The sequence below is a fragment of the Loxodonta africana genome, chromosome 25, assembly GCF_030014295.1.
Source record: "Loxodonta africana isolate mLoxAfr1 chromosome 25, mLoxAfr1.hap2, whole genome shotgun sequence".
NCBI lineage: Eukaryota > Metazoa > Chordata > Mammalia > Proboscidea > Elephantidae > Loxodonta > Loxodonta africana.
Window position 1 is genome coordinate 48,597,317 of NC_087366.1, and position 14,287 is coordinate 48,611,603.

The window sequence follows — 14,287 nt, forward strand, 5'->3', positions numbered from 1 at the left end:
ATACCTTTAGCTCTTTTTTCAGGTATTCATTTAATAATAGATTTTATTCAAATGAAGACCTGTAAGTCTATCAAGTCTCTACCTCTTCCATGATTTACCTTAGTGCATGCCTACTTCATCAATGAAGTGAAGAATAATTCATGCAAAAGGTACCAGAGTACCTAATCCAAACAATAAAAGAATCAGAGATACATAAACAAGTTTCTACATAAAAGGATTTGATTATTTTTTAAAACCAATCCATTATAAGAGAATTTTCAGGTACTCCATTTTTTGTTTCAAGGATGACTAATTACCTGATGCTTCTATTTCATTCTGACTGCATGACAAGTCATCCAAACACAGGTCAATAAGAAGGATCTGTCCAACATCAGTTACCACAGCTGCCACACCAAAAAGCCATCGCAGACTTGGATGTAAATGCTGAGTGCTTGCGCTGGCTCCTCCATGATTAATTATAGGTTCTATAGCAGTTACCTAAAAGGCAGAATGTATGAGTTGCTTTTCTTCTATGAAGTGATAAAAGTAAAAACACAACAAATTTTGAAATTAAATCAGGTTATCAGTTACAACAGCTTTTCAAATATAGCTATTTTCAAGTATAACCAAAAAAACCCCAAACCCATTGCCATCAAGTTGATTCGGACTCATAGTGACCCTATATAGGACAGAGTAGAACTGCCCCATAGAGTTTCCAAGGAACGGCTAGTGGATTGGAACTACTGACCTATTAGTTAGCAGCCGAGCTCTTAACCACTGCACCACCAGGGCTCCATTTTCAAATACAGCTATTTTTAAATACAGAGCCATAAATTTGCATTTAATACTGTGAATCCGAATAACATCATAAAACCATCAAATGTATTAGCAATTGCACTATTATCAATATATAAAAACACCATGCAATTGGAAACAATAAATGATGTTTTCTGAAACTTTATTACGTGCCCAGCATTGTGCTAACTGGCTCATGTAATGTTTATAATAACCCTTTGATACTGAACTACATCCACTCCTCACTTATCAACATGGTTAGGTTCCAGAGACCAGGCTGTTGTGTGAAAATTGGCATCATGCAAAAACAGAGGATGACCACATAAGATCACAAAATGGAAGATGACTACATGATTACATAGCTATCCAAACCACTGAGAATCACAGCCCAGTCAAGCTGACACATCACCTTAACCATCACACCCAGTGTTCCTTTCAACTCACACCTCAGCATCTTTTACTACCAGACATATGTTGTTAATGTGCAAAATCGTTGGACAGTAGGTTTTTTTTTTACTATTGTCGTAAATGTGAAACATATAACGAGATAGTCAATAAGCAAGGAGTAAGTGTCTATGTAATTACCCATGATAAAGATGGAAATATCTGAGGCTCAGAAGTCATATAGTCATTAAGTGTAAAATTCAAACCTAAATTTCTGACATTAAAGCTCTTAACCAGCCAGTCTATGATTACATAGCCTCTACACTTAAGAGTAAAAACAATTCACTCCAGAAAAATTTACTGTTTATCCTTATTAAAAAAAAATCTCCAAACACAAGATGTTTAAGTCATATTTATGTCTTAAAGCCTGCAGATGTCCAGCCTTCTTTAAAAAGTTTGTGTAGTAATGGATTTCACACAAAGTTTTGGCAGCAACTAGATCACTGACAATAAGGATTTCAATTATCTGAAAGCTCTAATTTCATGGATTTTCTTCCTTTTCTACGCTAATGCAATAATGTCTATAAATTATAATAAAGTATATTCTATTCAACTGCCCCGGTGAGGGATAAGAAATATGTCTGTTTGCATCGCTCATACAAATTATATGAAATGATTGATAATGCTATCTAATTTTAGAATAAGGCAGTATAAAGTAAACAAATTTAAGCGGTGATACTGCCTTAGTAAAAAAAAGGAAAAAAAATAGCTAACTGCCTGAATTTCTTTTGAATGTATGTCATTCTTCCTCCAATTTTTTCCTTGTCCTGTATTCCTTCTTCCATATGATGATACTAACCATTCACCCAAATAAGCGACCAAAAACTTATTACTTCTTGATACTTCTCAGTTAACCTTATCTAAATGATTCCCAAGCCCTGTCCATATTATTTCCTGAACGTATCTTGAATCTGACCCGTTCTCCACTTCTGTCATTTCCTTGGTTCCGTTTCTTCACGTTGTTTGCCCAAACTACCAGTCTCCTTGCTTCTATTTTCACACTCCAATCTAAGGAGCTTTTTACACTAGAGTTCTGCTTAAAATATAAAATGATTTTACCACAGTTTTTAGGAAGTGGCCCATAAGGGCAAACAAGGTCATTCACAATTTGAATCTTCACCATCTCTGACCCCCACTCTCCCTCTTCCCGTCTCCAGCCACTCCAAATTAAGCCTCAAGTTTCCCAAATGCTCCATGTTAGTGACTTTGTATATGCTACTCTCTTTGCCTGAAATGCACAACCCTCTCAGGTAGAAATTATCCAGGTTTTCTCCCTGTTTCAAGTGCTTAAATCTATCAAAGTACTTAGTATATTAATGCTATAATCTGTTTTTTCCCACTCGACTACAAGCTCTTGGAAAGCATGGACCAACTTTATTCATCTACATATCCCCAGAATCTAGCATATAGCTTGATTCATAGTACCAACCAAAAGCAAAGTCATTGCCGTTTAGTCAGTTCCGACTCATAGCAACTCTACAGGACAGAGGAGAACTGCCCCATAGGGTTTCCAAGGATCAGCTGGTGGATTCGAACTGCCAACCTTCTGGTCAGCAGCCACAGCTCTTAACCTCTGCATCACCAGGGCTTTGATTCGTAGCAAGTGTTGTTAAACTGCTGAATTAATTCTGCCTCTAAAATCTCTTTTTTCACTATAGTCTATTACCACTGGCGAGTATAATACATGTAAGATACCAGGCTATAAACTATTTCAGTCTATCCTATTATCTCACTCAGCCTCAGTTTCCTCATCTGTAAAAACATGGTATTTTGTCATTAAGATCACGTATAACTTTATAGAAAGAATTTTATTCTTCTATGATCTTATATTTATGTGTGTGGGTATTTCTAAGTGTATACTTTAATTCTCTCACGTATAGGAAGAGCAGCAATAAACCTGCTGAAGAAACAACTCAGAATTCAAAGTATTTCTATAGTTACTATTAGCAGTATCTGACATACAGAAGGCAACATACATTAGAATTACTAAATGGCAATTATTAATCAACCAATTATTTAAACATATTATTAAAATCTTAAACAACAGTAAAGACACGTTTTCCAGACTGCTCCAAGACTATAGTCTCAAATTAAAGGAAAAAAGACACACTTTAAAAATATTATAATGAATATAAAAATTTTTATAAACTTTCAGTGTCCTCATAAAACACAAGTGGTGATAAGAACAAGACTCAGGTGATACTTTTCATATAAAAGAGTATTAGAACACTACATGTCAAGTCATCATTATTCTTACTTTGGAATTTTCTAACCAAGAATAAGAAAGCTGTATTTTAAATGTTAACTCCCTTGTAACAGTATAAAAGTTTAGCTTTACAAAAAAAAAACTTTTTATTGAAGAATAGCATACATAAAGGTACATTAATTATGAGAAGAGCTCAACAGATTTTCAAAGTAAATACACCCATGTAACCAGTTAAGTGTTCAGAATTAAAAACAGAAACGTCTTGTTGCCCGAAACAATACCTACCCTGCCAGGAAGAACAACTGCTTTAACCACTCTTGATATACCAAGGTCATAAAGACAGAGAACACTCCCTTCTGCTTCTTCCAGTCCAATTAACAATCCAGTTCTCTTCTGCCAAGAGAATTCTTTCACTGCTAGGACTATAGGAGGCTGATCATTTACACCATTAAACCTATATGCAGACAAGCGCTCTCCTGTTACAGAGTTTACTACCTCAAGTTGTGGACCACAAGCCAAGCAAGCAAGTCCACTTTTCCCTAGAAGGAAAAAAAAAACAAAAATACAGCTTATTTTAATATTGTATATACACAGAAAACTAAATAGCAGTTAGCTCTTTTACATATATAGTATAAACCAAACCCACTGCCACTGAGTCGATTCCAACTCAGAGTGTGACCCCACAGGGTTTCTAAGGCTGTAAATCTCTACGGAAGCAGACTGCCACATCTTTCTCTCACAGAGCCACTGGTGGTTTTGAACCGCCGACCTTTCGGTTAACATTCAATTGTTTTAACCACTGTGCCACCAGGGCTCCTTGAAAGATATCATATATAGCTCATTATATAAAACTTTACATGTTATCCTGAAATTGAAATCTAAGCATTTATAAAGAGTGGCTATCGAATTAGTGGGAAAAAAAAAAAAGAACAACGAATACTATGATAATGAATACAATCACTCAGTAAAGGCACCATACTATATGCTTAAATATACCATGTCATTTATTCCTTATCACAATTCAACATAGAGATAAAGCAACTAAAGCTTAAGATGGTTAAATAACTTGCCCAAAGTCACACAGCTACAAAGCAGGAAAGCCAAAGTGGATTCTAACTTAAAAACTCATACTTTAACTACTACATTTTATCTTAAAGGATTTAAACTAGGACTTATAGGAGTTAGGAGTTACAACACAATTCTTTTCCTGAGGAACTTACAATCTAATTGAGAAGATGAGATGTAACTAGTACAACACTAGGAAGTTTCAGAAGCCCTTCTGGCCTTACTAGCGTATTCACATTTTATTCTGCATGCAACTTAAAATCACTGGAGGTTTAGGCAGGGACATGACAATCTGATTTTATTTTTTAAATGTGACACCAGCTGCTATGCAGACAATGTACAATACGGGGACGCACAGAGTAGAGGTGGGGGAAGACACCCGTGACTATGGATAGAGACCAGTGGACTGGCTGAAGATTCATCTGAGAGGTAGACCTAAGAGGATTTGTTGGCTGATTAATTAGATATGAGGAAGTAAGCAAGAGAGAAGAGTCAAGAACGAATCCTGAATTTTTGCTGGAGTAACTTTTACTATTAAATTTGAAATATACATCATGTATCTAAGTGAAAATATCAAGTAGACAGTTGGATCTACTGAATAACAGCTGAGAGATAGTTTCAGGAAGTAGCATGGCATACTGGGGATCCAAACTGCCTGGGTTCAAAGTGCATTTCTGCCACTATCTGCGTATGTGGGATCAAGTTACACAGGGACTCAGCTACGTAGATCAGTGCCTACTTAGAAAATTCTAATACCCACCTCAATGAAAAGTTGTCACAATGCTTAGCATGTAGTAAACGCTGTTACTACTTTTAGTATTCAAGAGAATAGCCCTGAAAATGGCTACATGACTGACAGATATGCTTTGCTGCTTTTCCGCTGGGGAGGAAGGCTAAAAAACTAATCTTCAGAAAAATCTACTGTGACATCTTTCGCTAGGCTGAAATCTGTAACATAACGGCCTCTTTGATATGGTTCTCTGCTATACTATATCATTCAAGCCATATACTAAGATCTTGTTCAGACTAATGAAATAAAAAAATAAGGCTTATTAAAAAAAAAATTTTTTTTTTTTCCACACAGAGCCTTATAATCAGATTTTTCTACTCATCAAGACTGTTTAGGTTCTAATTCCAACTCATCCCCAAAATAAACCTTATTGACTGATTCAAGAAAAGCCAGTTGGGTACTATTTCTACTTGCCAAATATACTTAATACTAAAAACTACAAAATAAACCAGAATTTTTAATAAGAAAAAATAACTAGAACAGTCCCAGAGATTCACTGAAAATGTATTCTAGATTATATATATTTATTTAAGACCATTCTACCCGAATTCTGCTTCTTTCTTCCCCTTTAAAGAAACTGTAATACATACTCATTACTACTTACCTTAAAAATTAGTAAATTTTCAGCAATACTATTTTACCTGTAGCAAACTTCCCACGGAGCACAGATTCTAGTGTTATTTCATCTTCTCCAAGGGCTTGAATAGTCACCTCTGGGAACTGCAGGAGACCACTAGTCACTTGTGCTGTTAAGTCTCGCATACTTCCACTGTAAATATTTTTAAAGATAAAATTGTTAATGATATATTTGTACTATAGTACACTTGATTAATCATCTCCAGCCAGAAAAAACAAGAAAAAAGTCAACTTACAAAAGTAACATAACTAAAACCTGATTATAAAATACATGTTATATACACATCTGGGTCCAAGGCATTCGCTCTTCTAAGAAAACATTTCCCACATAGTCTTAGGAAATATTAAGCCAGTTGTTCTAAGGAAACACATTATTTCCTAGATTCTTTGAAAACTGGTTTAACGCAATTCATGTTACTGCTCAACCTACTCTACTCTCAAAGAACTTCACACACGCGTGCATGCGCACACACACACGAAAAATTGATGTATCTAGAAAAATTACCTCTTTGGTAAAAGAGTTTTGAGAAAGACCATGAAAAAGGTCCAAACCCACAGTAGCTTTAGAAAGTGAGTTTGGTATGTGCCTTTCACTGGATAGGAAAAAAAAATCTAATTTTTTTTCATTTTCAGCATATATAGAACGACTCTTCCATTGTAAACAACCAAAAATGGTTAAAATACAAAAGTACGTTTTTGAAGAACCCAGAAGGTAAGAATTCTAGGTGAAATGTAAACCGGCTTTAACCTGGAAGGTTAGTTATCAAATATAATCCCGGTGACACTGACCTTGTTTTGAGCACTCTGAGGTTCACAGAGGCAGGAGATAAAGCTTAGAGCTAACAGGAACTAATGCAAGCTAAGAGCCTCCCCCATCCATTAAACTCCACAGGGCCACACCATCAGCATAAAGGCGATTGAGACAGAAACGTGCTTTCTGCAGAACGGGCAGCAATAAAGCTGTTCATTTTGACCATGGCTCCTCAGAAAAAGAAAACTTCGCTTCACACAAATTTATAACTAGAATTCAAGCTATTTTATCTGAAAAACCACAAATGAGGAATTTATTATGAAGTATTTTCAGGTTGGCAATGCTCCAAGAGGAGCCCTGGTGGCACAGTGGTTGAAGCACTCACCATTAACTAAGTGGTGGGTAGTTCAAACCCATCAGCTGGTCCACGGGAGAAAGATGTGGCAGTGTGTGTCCATAAAGATTCACAGCCTTGGAAACCCTATGGGGCAGTTCTACTCTGTTTACAGGGTTGCTATGAGTCAGAATCAACTCAGTGACAGTGAGTTTTTTGGTTTGGAGCGCTCTAAGCAACCCAGCTGTGGATTCTGCTTGCCATTTTACGCATTTAGCATTTTATTGTTGTTGTTGTTGTTAGGTACTGCTGAGTTGATTCCAGACTCACAGCGACACTGTGAACAACAGAACAAAACAATGCCTGGTCCTGCGCCATCCTCACAATTGTTGTTATGCTTAAGCCCATTGTTACAGCCGCCACTGTGTCAATCCATCTTATTGAGGGTTTTCCTTTTTTTCACTGACCCTCTACCTTACCAACCACGATGTCCTTCTCTAGCAGCTGGTCCCTCCTGATAACATGCCCAGAGTATGTGAAATGAAGTTTCGCTATCCTTGCTTCCAAGAAGCACTCTGGCTATACTTCTTCCAACACAGACTTGTTTGTTCTTCTGGTAGTCCATGGTATATTCCGTATTCTTCGCTAATACCATAATTCAAAGGCATCAATTCTTCTTCACTCTTAACTTTATTCACCGTCCAGCTTTCACATGCATTATGAGGTATCCGCAAAGACCATGGCTTGGGTCAGGCGCACATTAGTCCTCAAAGTAACATCTGTTTTTCAACACTTTAAAGAGGTCTTTTGCAGCAGATTTGCCCAATGCAATATGTCGTTTGACTCCCTGACTGCTGCTTCCACGGGTGTTGATTGTGGATCCAAGTAAAATGAAATCCTCGACAACTTCAATATTTTTTCCATTTATAATGATGTTGCTTATTGGTTCAGTTGTAAGGATTTTTGTTTTCTTCATGGTGAGGTGCAATCCATACTGAAGGCTGTAGTCTTTGTTCTTCATCAGTAAGTTCTTCAAGTCTTCATTCCTTTCAGCAAGCAAGGTTGTGTCATCTGCATACGGCAGGTTGTCTTCCTCCAATCCTGATGCCCTGTTCTTCTTCATATGGTCCAGCTCCTCGGATTATTTGCTCAGTATATAGAGTAAGTATGGTGAAAGAATACAACCCTGATGAACATCTTTCCTGATTTTAAACCATAGTATCCCCTTGTTCTGTTCAAATGACTCTCTCTTGGTCTACGTACAGGTTCCGCACGAGCATAATTAAGAGATCTGGAATTCTCATTCACTGCAATGTTACCCTTAATTTGTTATGATCTGCACAGTCGAATGCCTCTTCATAGTCAGTAAAACACAGGCAAACATCTTGCTTTCAGCCAAGATCCATCTTCAAGCCCCTAATTACATACTACACCAAGATATCTCAGCAAAGGCAGAAATGGTTTCCAAGACTTGCTGTCTTCCAGAGCACTGTGTCACTTTACTTTCTTGGGAGAAAAGATGTTAAAGCCCAGATGAGCAGAATACACTCCTAGCAAGAGTGACCCCGGTACAGATCATTTCACAGTGTTTCAGGTCCCTCCCAGCAAAGATTAGGCTTAATTGTAAGACAGCGCAACGTGTTCTCATGGAAGAAAGTCGATCAATAATTATCAAGTTGAATTTTGGTGGAAAACAACTAAAAACTCTTAAGGGATATTTTTCTTCTTAATTTATATATACATGTATGTAAAGATCACCTGCATTAAAAAATTATCAAAAGTTTAACAATTCCTTTAATTTCAGTTTACTCTTCTAATAAAATTAATTTTTTTTTACATAGCATTTGTAATTGATCTTATACTTACAGAGTTAATCTATGAATTCTTCCATCTGTGTATCTGTATAGATATGTCTGAAATAGTCACAAAACTAGTTAGTACTGTTTATGTTTATTTCTGTGTAATTCAAATTTGGGGTGATTTTTTCTTTTTACTTTTCAGTACAGCTTGGATTTTTCTAAGTATTTTTTACGTTTATAAATCAAAAGTAATTACTAAACGAACAAATCTGTCTTGGAAGAAGTACAGCCAGCATGCTCATTAGAAGCAAGGATGGCAAGAGTTGGTCTCACACACTTTGGACTTGTTATCAGGAGGGACCAGTCCCTGGAGAAGGACACCGTGCTTGGTAAAGCATAGAGTCAGCGAAAAAAAGGAGACCCTCAACAAGACGGATTGACACAGTGGCTGCAACAATGGGCTAAAACATAGCAATGACTGGGAGGATGGCGCAGGACCAGGCAGTGTTTCGTCCTCTTGCAGAGTTGCTGTGAGCCAGAATCGACTCCACGGCACCTAATAACAATAGCAATTACTAAAAACATACAGAATTTTTTCTTTTTTAAAATCCGAAATAAAATTAAACTTTAAAAATACATAAATATGTAACCTTAGGGTCGAAGATGTGAATTAATCTTAACAAGCAAAAAGCCAAATTAAATTATGAGAGAACATTTTGCCAACAAAATGTTAAGTTCCGAGACAACGTTTGTGTCAATCAACAATCAAAGGTACCAGGAACCAAACGTGCTTATCCCCTCGTGGGAGCATTCGCAGCTACAGCCTTTTTGGAGGTTAATTTGCCAGATCATAATTTTACACAGGCCAATCTTCTGATCTGCCAATTCGAGAACTCTTATCTCCTACGGGTAAAAGACTTCCATCCAACATCCCACTTTTTCAGATTACCCTAAGGATATCCCGTCGCTCCACGGCTTTGGAGTTCCTGGTTGGAGGAACAGTTATTGTGCTTAACTGCTAATGGAATGGCTGGAGGTTCGTTCTACCCAGCATCACCCTGGAAGAAAGGCCTCATCTTCTACTTCCGAAAAATCTGCACAGTTTAACTCTGACACACACGGGGCCGCCATGAGTTGGAACCTGATGGCTATCGGTTGGGATTCCACAGCTTAAAGTATCACATAATGGCAAAACCGCAATGCTTTCCAAAGTGACAGATAACACTAAACCATCCTCTACTGGGACACTCCCAGAGCACCTCTACCTGGCAGCTAACTTGCCCCCATTCCTGCCTGCCTTCCTTCTGTGCCTAATATGTTCCTTTTATATCTCATAAGTGGTTTAAAACACATCCTACACTAATGTGACCTCATTAACATAACAAAGAAACTATTCCTGAACAGGATCACACCCACAGACAGACACAGGGGTTAGGATTTACAGCACATATTTTGGGGGGCACAATTCAATCCAAAGAACATTGATAAACCAGTAAACTGAAATTAACACATTTTTCCTATTAAACTTAAAACTTACGTCATTTCAGAATTCTATATGGTGACTTTTTTCAAAGCTTATTCAAGGGAATGCTAACAGATATAAGAGACATAATAGATATGAAGCAAAAAAGTGCCATGATCACTGCAGTTCAATCAAGATCATCCCAACAGAATTTCTTAATGACCTTAATAAGGTGATTCTAAAGTCTGTCTGAAAGAATAATACACAAGTAATTTTTGAAAATGAAATATAATAAATATTCTAGTTCTTAAACTGACTGGTTTTGTTGTTCTGTTGCTTTAAATACAGAAGGAAGATTATCATGTGGGAGTACTGGTTAAACCTGATTTTTGAAACACAGAATAGAGTTATAATATTTGAAACAGAATTACAATTTCTACTCCAGATTTACCTTCCCAACTAAAAAAACAGACAAAATATATGAAAAAAGGGTACTGTGACACTGGACAACAGGTAGCATAGGACAGTGGTCTGTGAGAGAAAGAAAACAAACAGTAACCTCTGTGACTGTCCAGCTTACTGTGTAGAGAGTTTCCATGACAATGCAAAGAGCGGGAACCCAAACAGAGTTCAGGGGGTCTCTTGGAGTTGAGGCGACCGAGTCAAGAATTTCACAAAACCAAAGGTAGCTGGAATTCACAGGGCAGAGAACTGCAGAACAGAGAGCTATACCAAGAACTCCAGAGATCTAGCGTGGGTTCCTGAACGTCAGGTGATCAGTGTAAGCATGTACGAAACCTACCAGAGGGCAGGGAAAGAATCACTGGAAAAGAATAGGAGAAACAATCCCTAGAACTTACATGAGGCCAAGAATAGCTCCAAAGTGGAAAAACCTCATAATACATGGGGTACTGAGTGGAGTATTCGGAAAGGTATTGCTTGCTTCGGAAATGGGGAGAAAAATTGGCCTTGTTAAGAAAACTTAGAAGCAAACCTAAGAAGGAGCAAATTGTTTCCACGTAACTTAGGTAAGTCCAAAACAAAGTTTAAGAATACACAAAGTAAACAACAACAAAAAAAAAGTACCCTAACAAGGTTAAAATTCACAATGCCTGGCATCTAATAAAAAATCAAGCATGCAAAGAAGCAGGAAAAGATCGTCCATAATGAGGAGAAAAAATAGTCCATAATAACAAACCTAGAAATGACACAGAAGACAGAAACACAGACAAGGACATTAAATCAGTTATTCTAGTCACAATCCATATGTTCAAGAAGGCAGAGGAAAGCACGAGCATGCTAAGGAGAGATGTGCAAGCTATAAAAAAAGAACAGAGCATCAGTGAGCCATGGGACAACCTCAAGTAGTGTAATGTGTCACTGGAGTCTCCAAAATGGAAAAGGAACACAAAAATAGCCAAAAATTTTCCAAATTTAATGGTAACTCTAAACCCACAAATCCAAAAAACTCAATGAATCCCAAGCACAAGAAACATGAAGAAAGTACATCATAATCATGAGATAAAAAAGAAGCTGTAAAAGTAGCCAGAGAAAAAGGGCATGTTCCATAAAAGAACAAAGGTAAGGATGAAAGGAGACGTCTTCTTGGAAACAATGCAAGCCAGAAGACAGAAGAATAACATATTTAAAGTCTGAAAGGAAAAACAAAAAGCTGTCAATCTAGAATTGTATCAGGAAAAAATTATATTTAAAAAATGAAGGCAAAATAAAGACCTTTAAAGATATATAAAAGCTGAAAGACTTGCTTACCAGCTGTGGTTGATGGATCACCTTTGTGTGGCCTTTCTTGCCATGGTCTTGTCACTCCCACCCAAGTGACTGGGCGGGACTGTGTAATAGGGTAATCATGGCCCACCAAAGGGATTGATTGGTCAGTTTTGCCATCCCGGTGGGCTTGAGGTGAGCGATCTCAGAGGCAGGGAAAGGCCAACACGTCCTTTAGACCTGCGATCCCTGCGCCGAGAAGCTCCTAGAACCAAAAGACTGAGGAAGAGAGAGAGACAGAAAGCTTGAGAAGCGGTAGCAAAGACGGCATAGTGGGCTTCCCCGTCCACAGAGAAAGAAAGCTGAGTGCCTTTGGGCAGAGGCCGAGGGCCACGGAGACACGTACCCGGCTGGGAAGAGGCTGTCCTGATGGAAGAACTGTCTCCTTGAGCGTTCCTGAACGTTAACTGTAAACAGTTACTTCCCTAATAAACCCCCTAACTACGAGCATTGTCTGTGAGTTCTGTATGACCACTGCAATGAATCACGGAACCAAGCAAAGTAGAGAGTGCTCTGGGAGGGAGGGTTGGTCTCAGAGCCGGTAAAGACGGCTGAGAGAGGAGGCATGACTGACCTCTGCCTCACAGGAATCGGCCTTCGGCTGTTGGTCATGATTCTCCTTCCTCCTGGCAAAGTTAGAGGAGGTCAGACACCACCCCCACACCATTTTTACACCAGCAGATTGGACTACAGAAATGCTCAAGTTTCTCAGGCAGAAGGTACATGATATGAGATGGAAATCTGGATCTATGAAGAGCCACGGCACCAAATGAAGAGCACTTGTAAGTCAACATAAAGCACTCCTTTTTTCTTACTGTTTTTCTCTCTTTAAAAGATAACTCTATTTGATATTGAAGAATTTATAATGTGCCAAGTAAAACATGACAATAGCACAAAGGCCTAGAAAGAGGAAATGGAAGCATATTTTTGGAAGGTTCTTATACTATATGTGAAACATTATAATGGTATTTAATTTTTTTTTTTTATAAATACCATTATAATGTTTCACATATATTTATAGGCCATGATAAATTAAAGATGTATGCAGGTAGCACCTGGGTTATGAACAAGATCTGTTTTTAAGTTGAATTTGTAGGTAAGTCATAACAGGTACATACGGTTCTTAGTTACCCACAGTGAAATGTATGTCTTACTACATAATTCGTATTTTACCTTTCTATGCATATAAAAGAAACCTTGGTTTTATGCACATAAATTCTATGCATATAAATGGGAGCCCTGGTGGGACAGCGGTTAAGTGATATGGCTGTTAACCAAAAAGTCCATAGTTCGAATCCACCAGTCCCTCCTTGGAAACTCTATGGGGCAGTTCTACTCTGTCTTGTAGGGTCGCTATGGGTCGGAATCAACAATAGCAAAGGGTAATGCATATAAAACACTTAAGAAACACTCCCAAACCTGCAATGCTTTCACTAGCGTCACAAAGTGGTAGTACATGTATTCGTTACTACAAACGACTGTACATACTTAACTCAAAATTTTAATATAATAGGCTTTACTGCAGTCTGTTCTTAAGCATGAGTTGTCTGTTAAGTCAGACATTTGTAACCTGGGGATTGCCTGTATTATAAACCTTAGAACAACAACTTTAAGACAAAAAAAGACATAGTTAATAAGCCAATGAAAGAGATAAAATAACATCGTTAAAAAAAAAAGTCAACTCAAAGGATGACAGAAAGAGGGAAAAGAGAACAAAGAACAGAAGGGAAAAATAAATAAGGAGGAAGATAGTAGATTTAAACCTAACCATATTACATCAGCAACCACATTAAATGGAATGATGTAAATAAAAAAAAAAGCAAGATCCAGTTTATATAAAAAGTCAAGACAGGTTGAAAGTAAAACAATGGAAGATATACCACGCTGAGAGCGGCTATCAGACACAGGAGAACTCACAGCAAAGACTATTACAGGGATAGATAGGCTCATTTCATGAAGACGTTAACAATCCTAAATGTTTATGTATCTAATAATATAACTTCAAAATGCATGAAGCAAAAACTGATACAACTAAAGGAAGAAACAGTATAACTGGAGATTTCCATACCCCTCTCTCCATAATTGATGGAACAGCTAGACAGGAACAGCAGTAAGAATAAGTTTTGTTTAACTTGACCTAATTGAAATTTATAGAACATTCCTCCCAGCAGGAGCAGATTACATATTCTTTTCATATGCACACAGACGATTTACCAAGATAGACCATATTCTGGGCCATAA

At 37.5% G+C, this 14,287-nt stretch overlaps 1 protein-coding gene across 1 annotated transcript in view; it reads right to left on the bottom strand.

Moving 5' to 3' along the window:
• The window catches only part of AHCTF1 (AT-hook containing transcription factor 1), a 64,070-nt gene extending 58,022 nt beyond the window's left edge, over positions 1-6,048 (bottom strand). Inside the window, exons 1-3 of the mRNA XM_003410925.4 lie at positions 5,921-6,048; positions 3,710-3,963; positions 297-477 (exon numbers count right to left, since the gene is read on the bottom strand). Of these exons, the coding sequence (XP_003410973.3) occupies positions 297-477; positions 3,710-3,963; positions 5,921-6,041 (556 nt within the window). The 5' untranslated portion in view covers positions 6,042-6,048. The remainder of the gene's footprint in view (positions 1-296; positions 478-3,709; positions 3,964-5,920) is intronic.
• Positions 6,049-14,287: the final 8,239 nt, after the last annotated feature.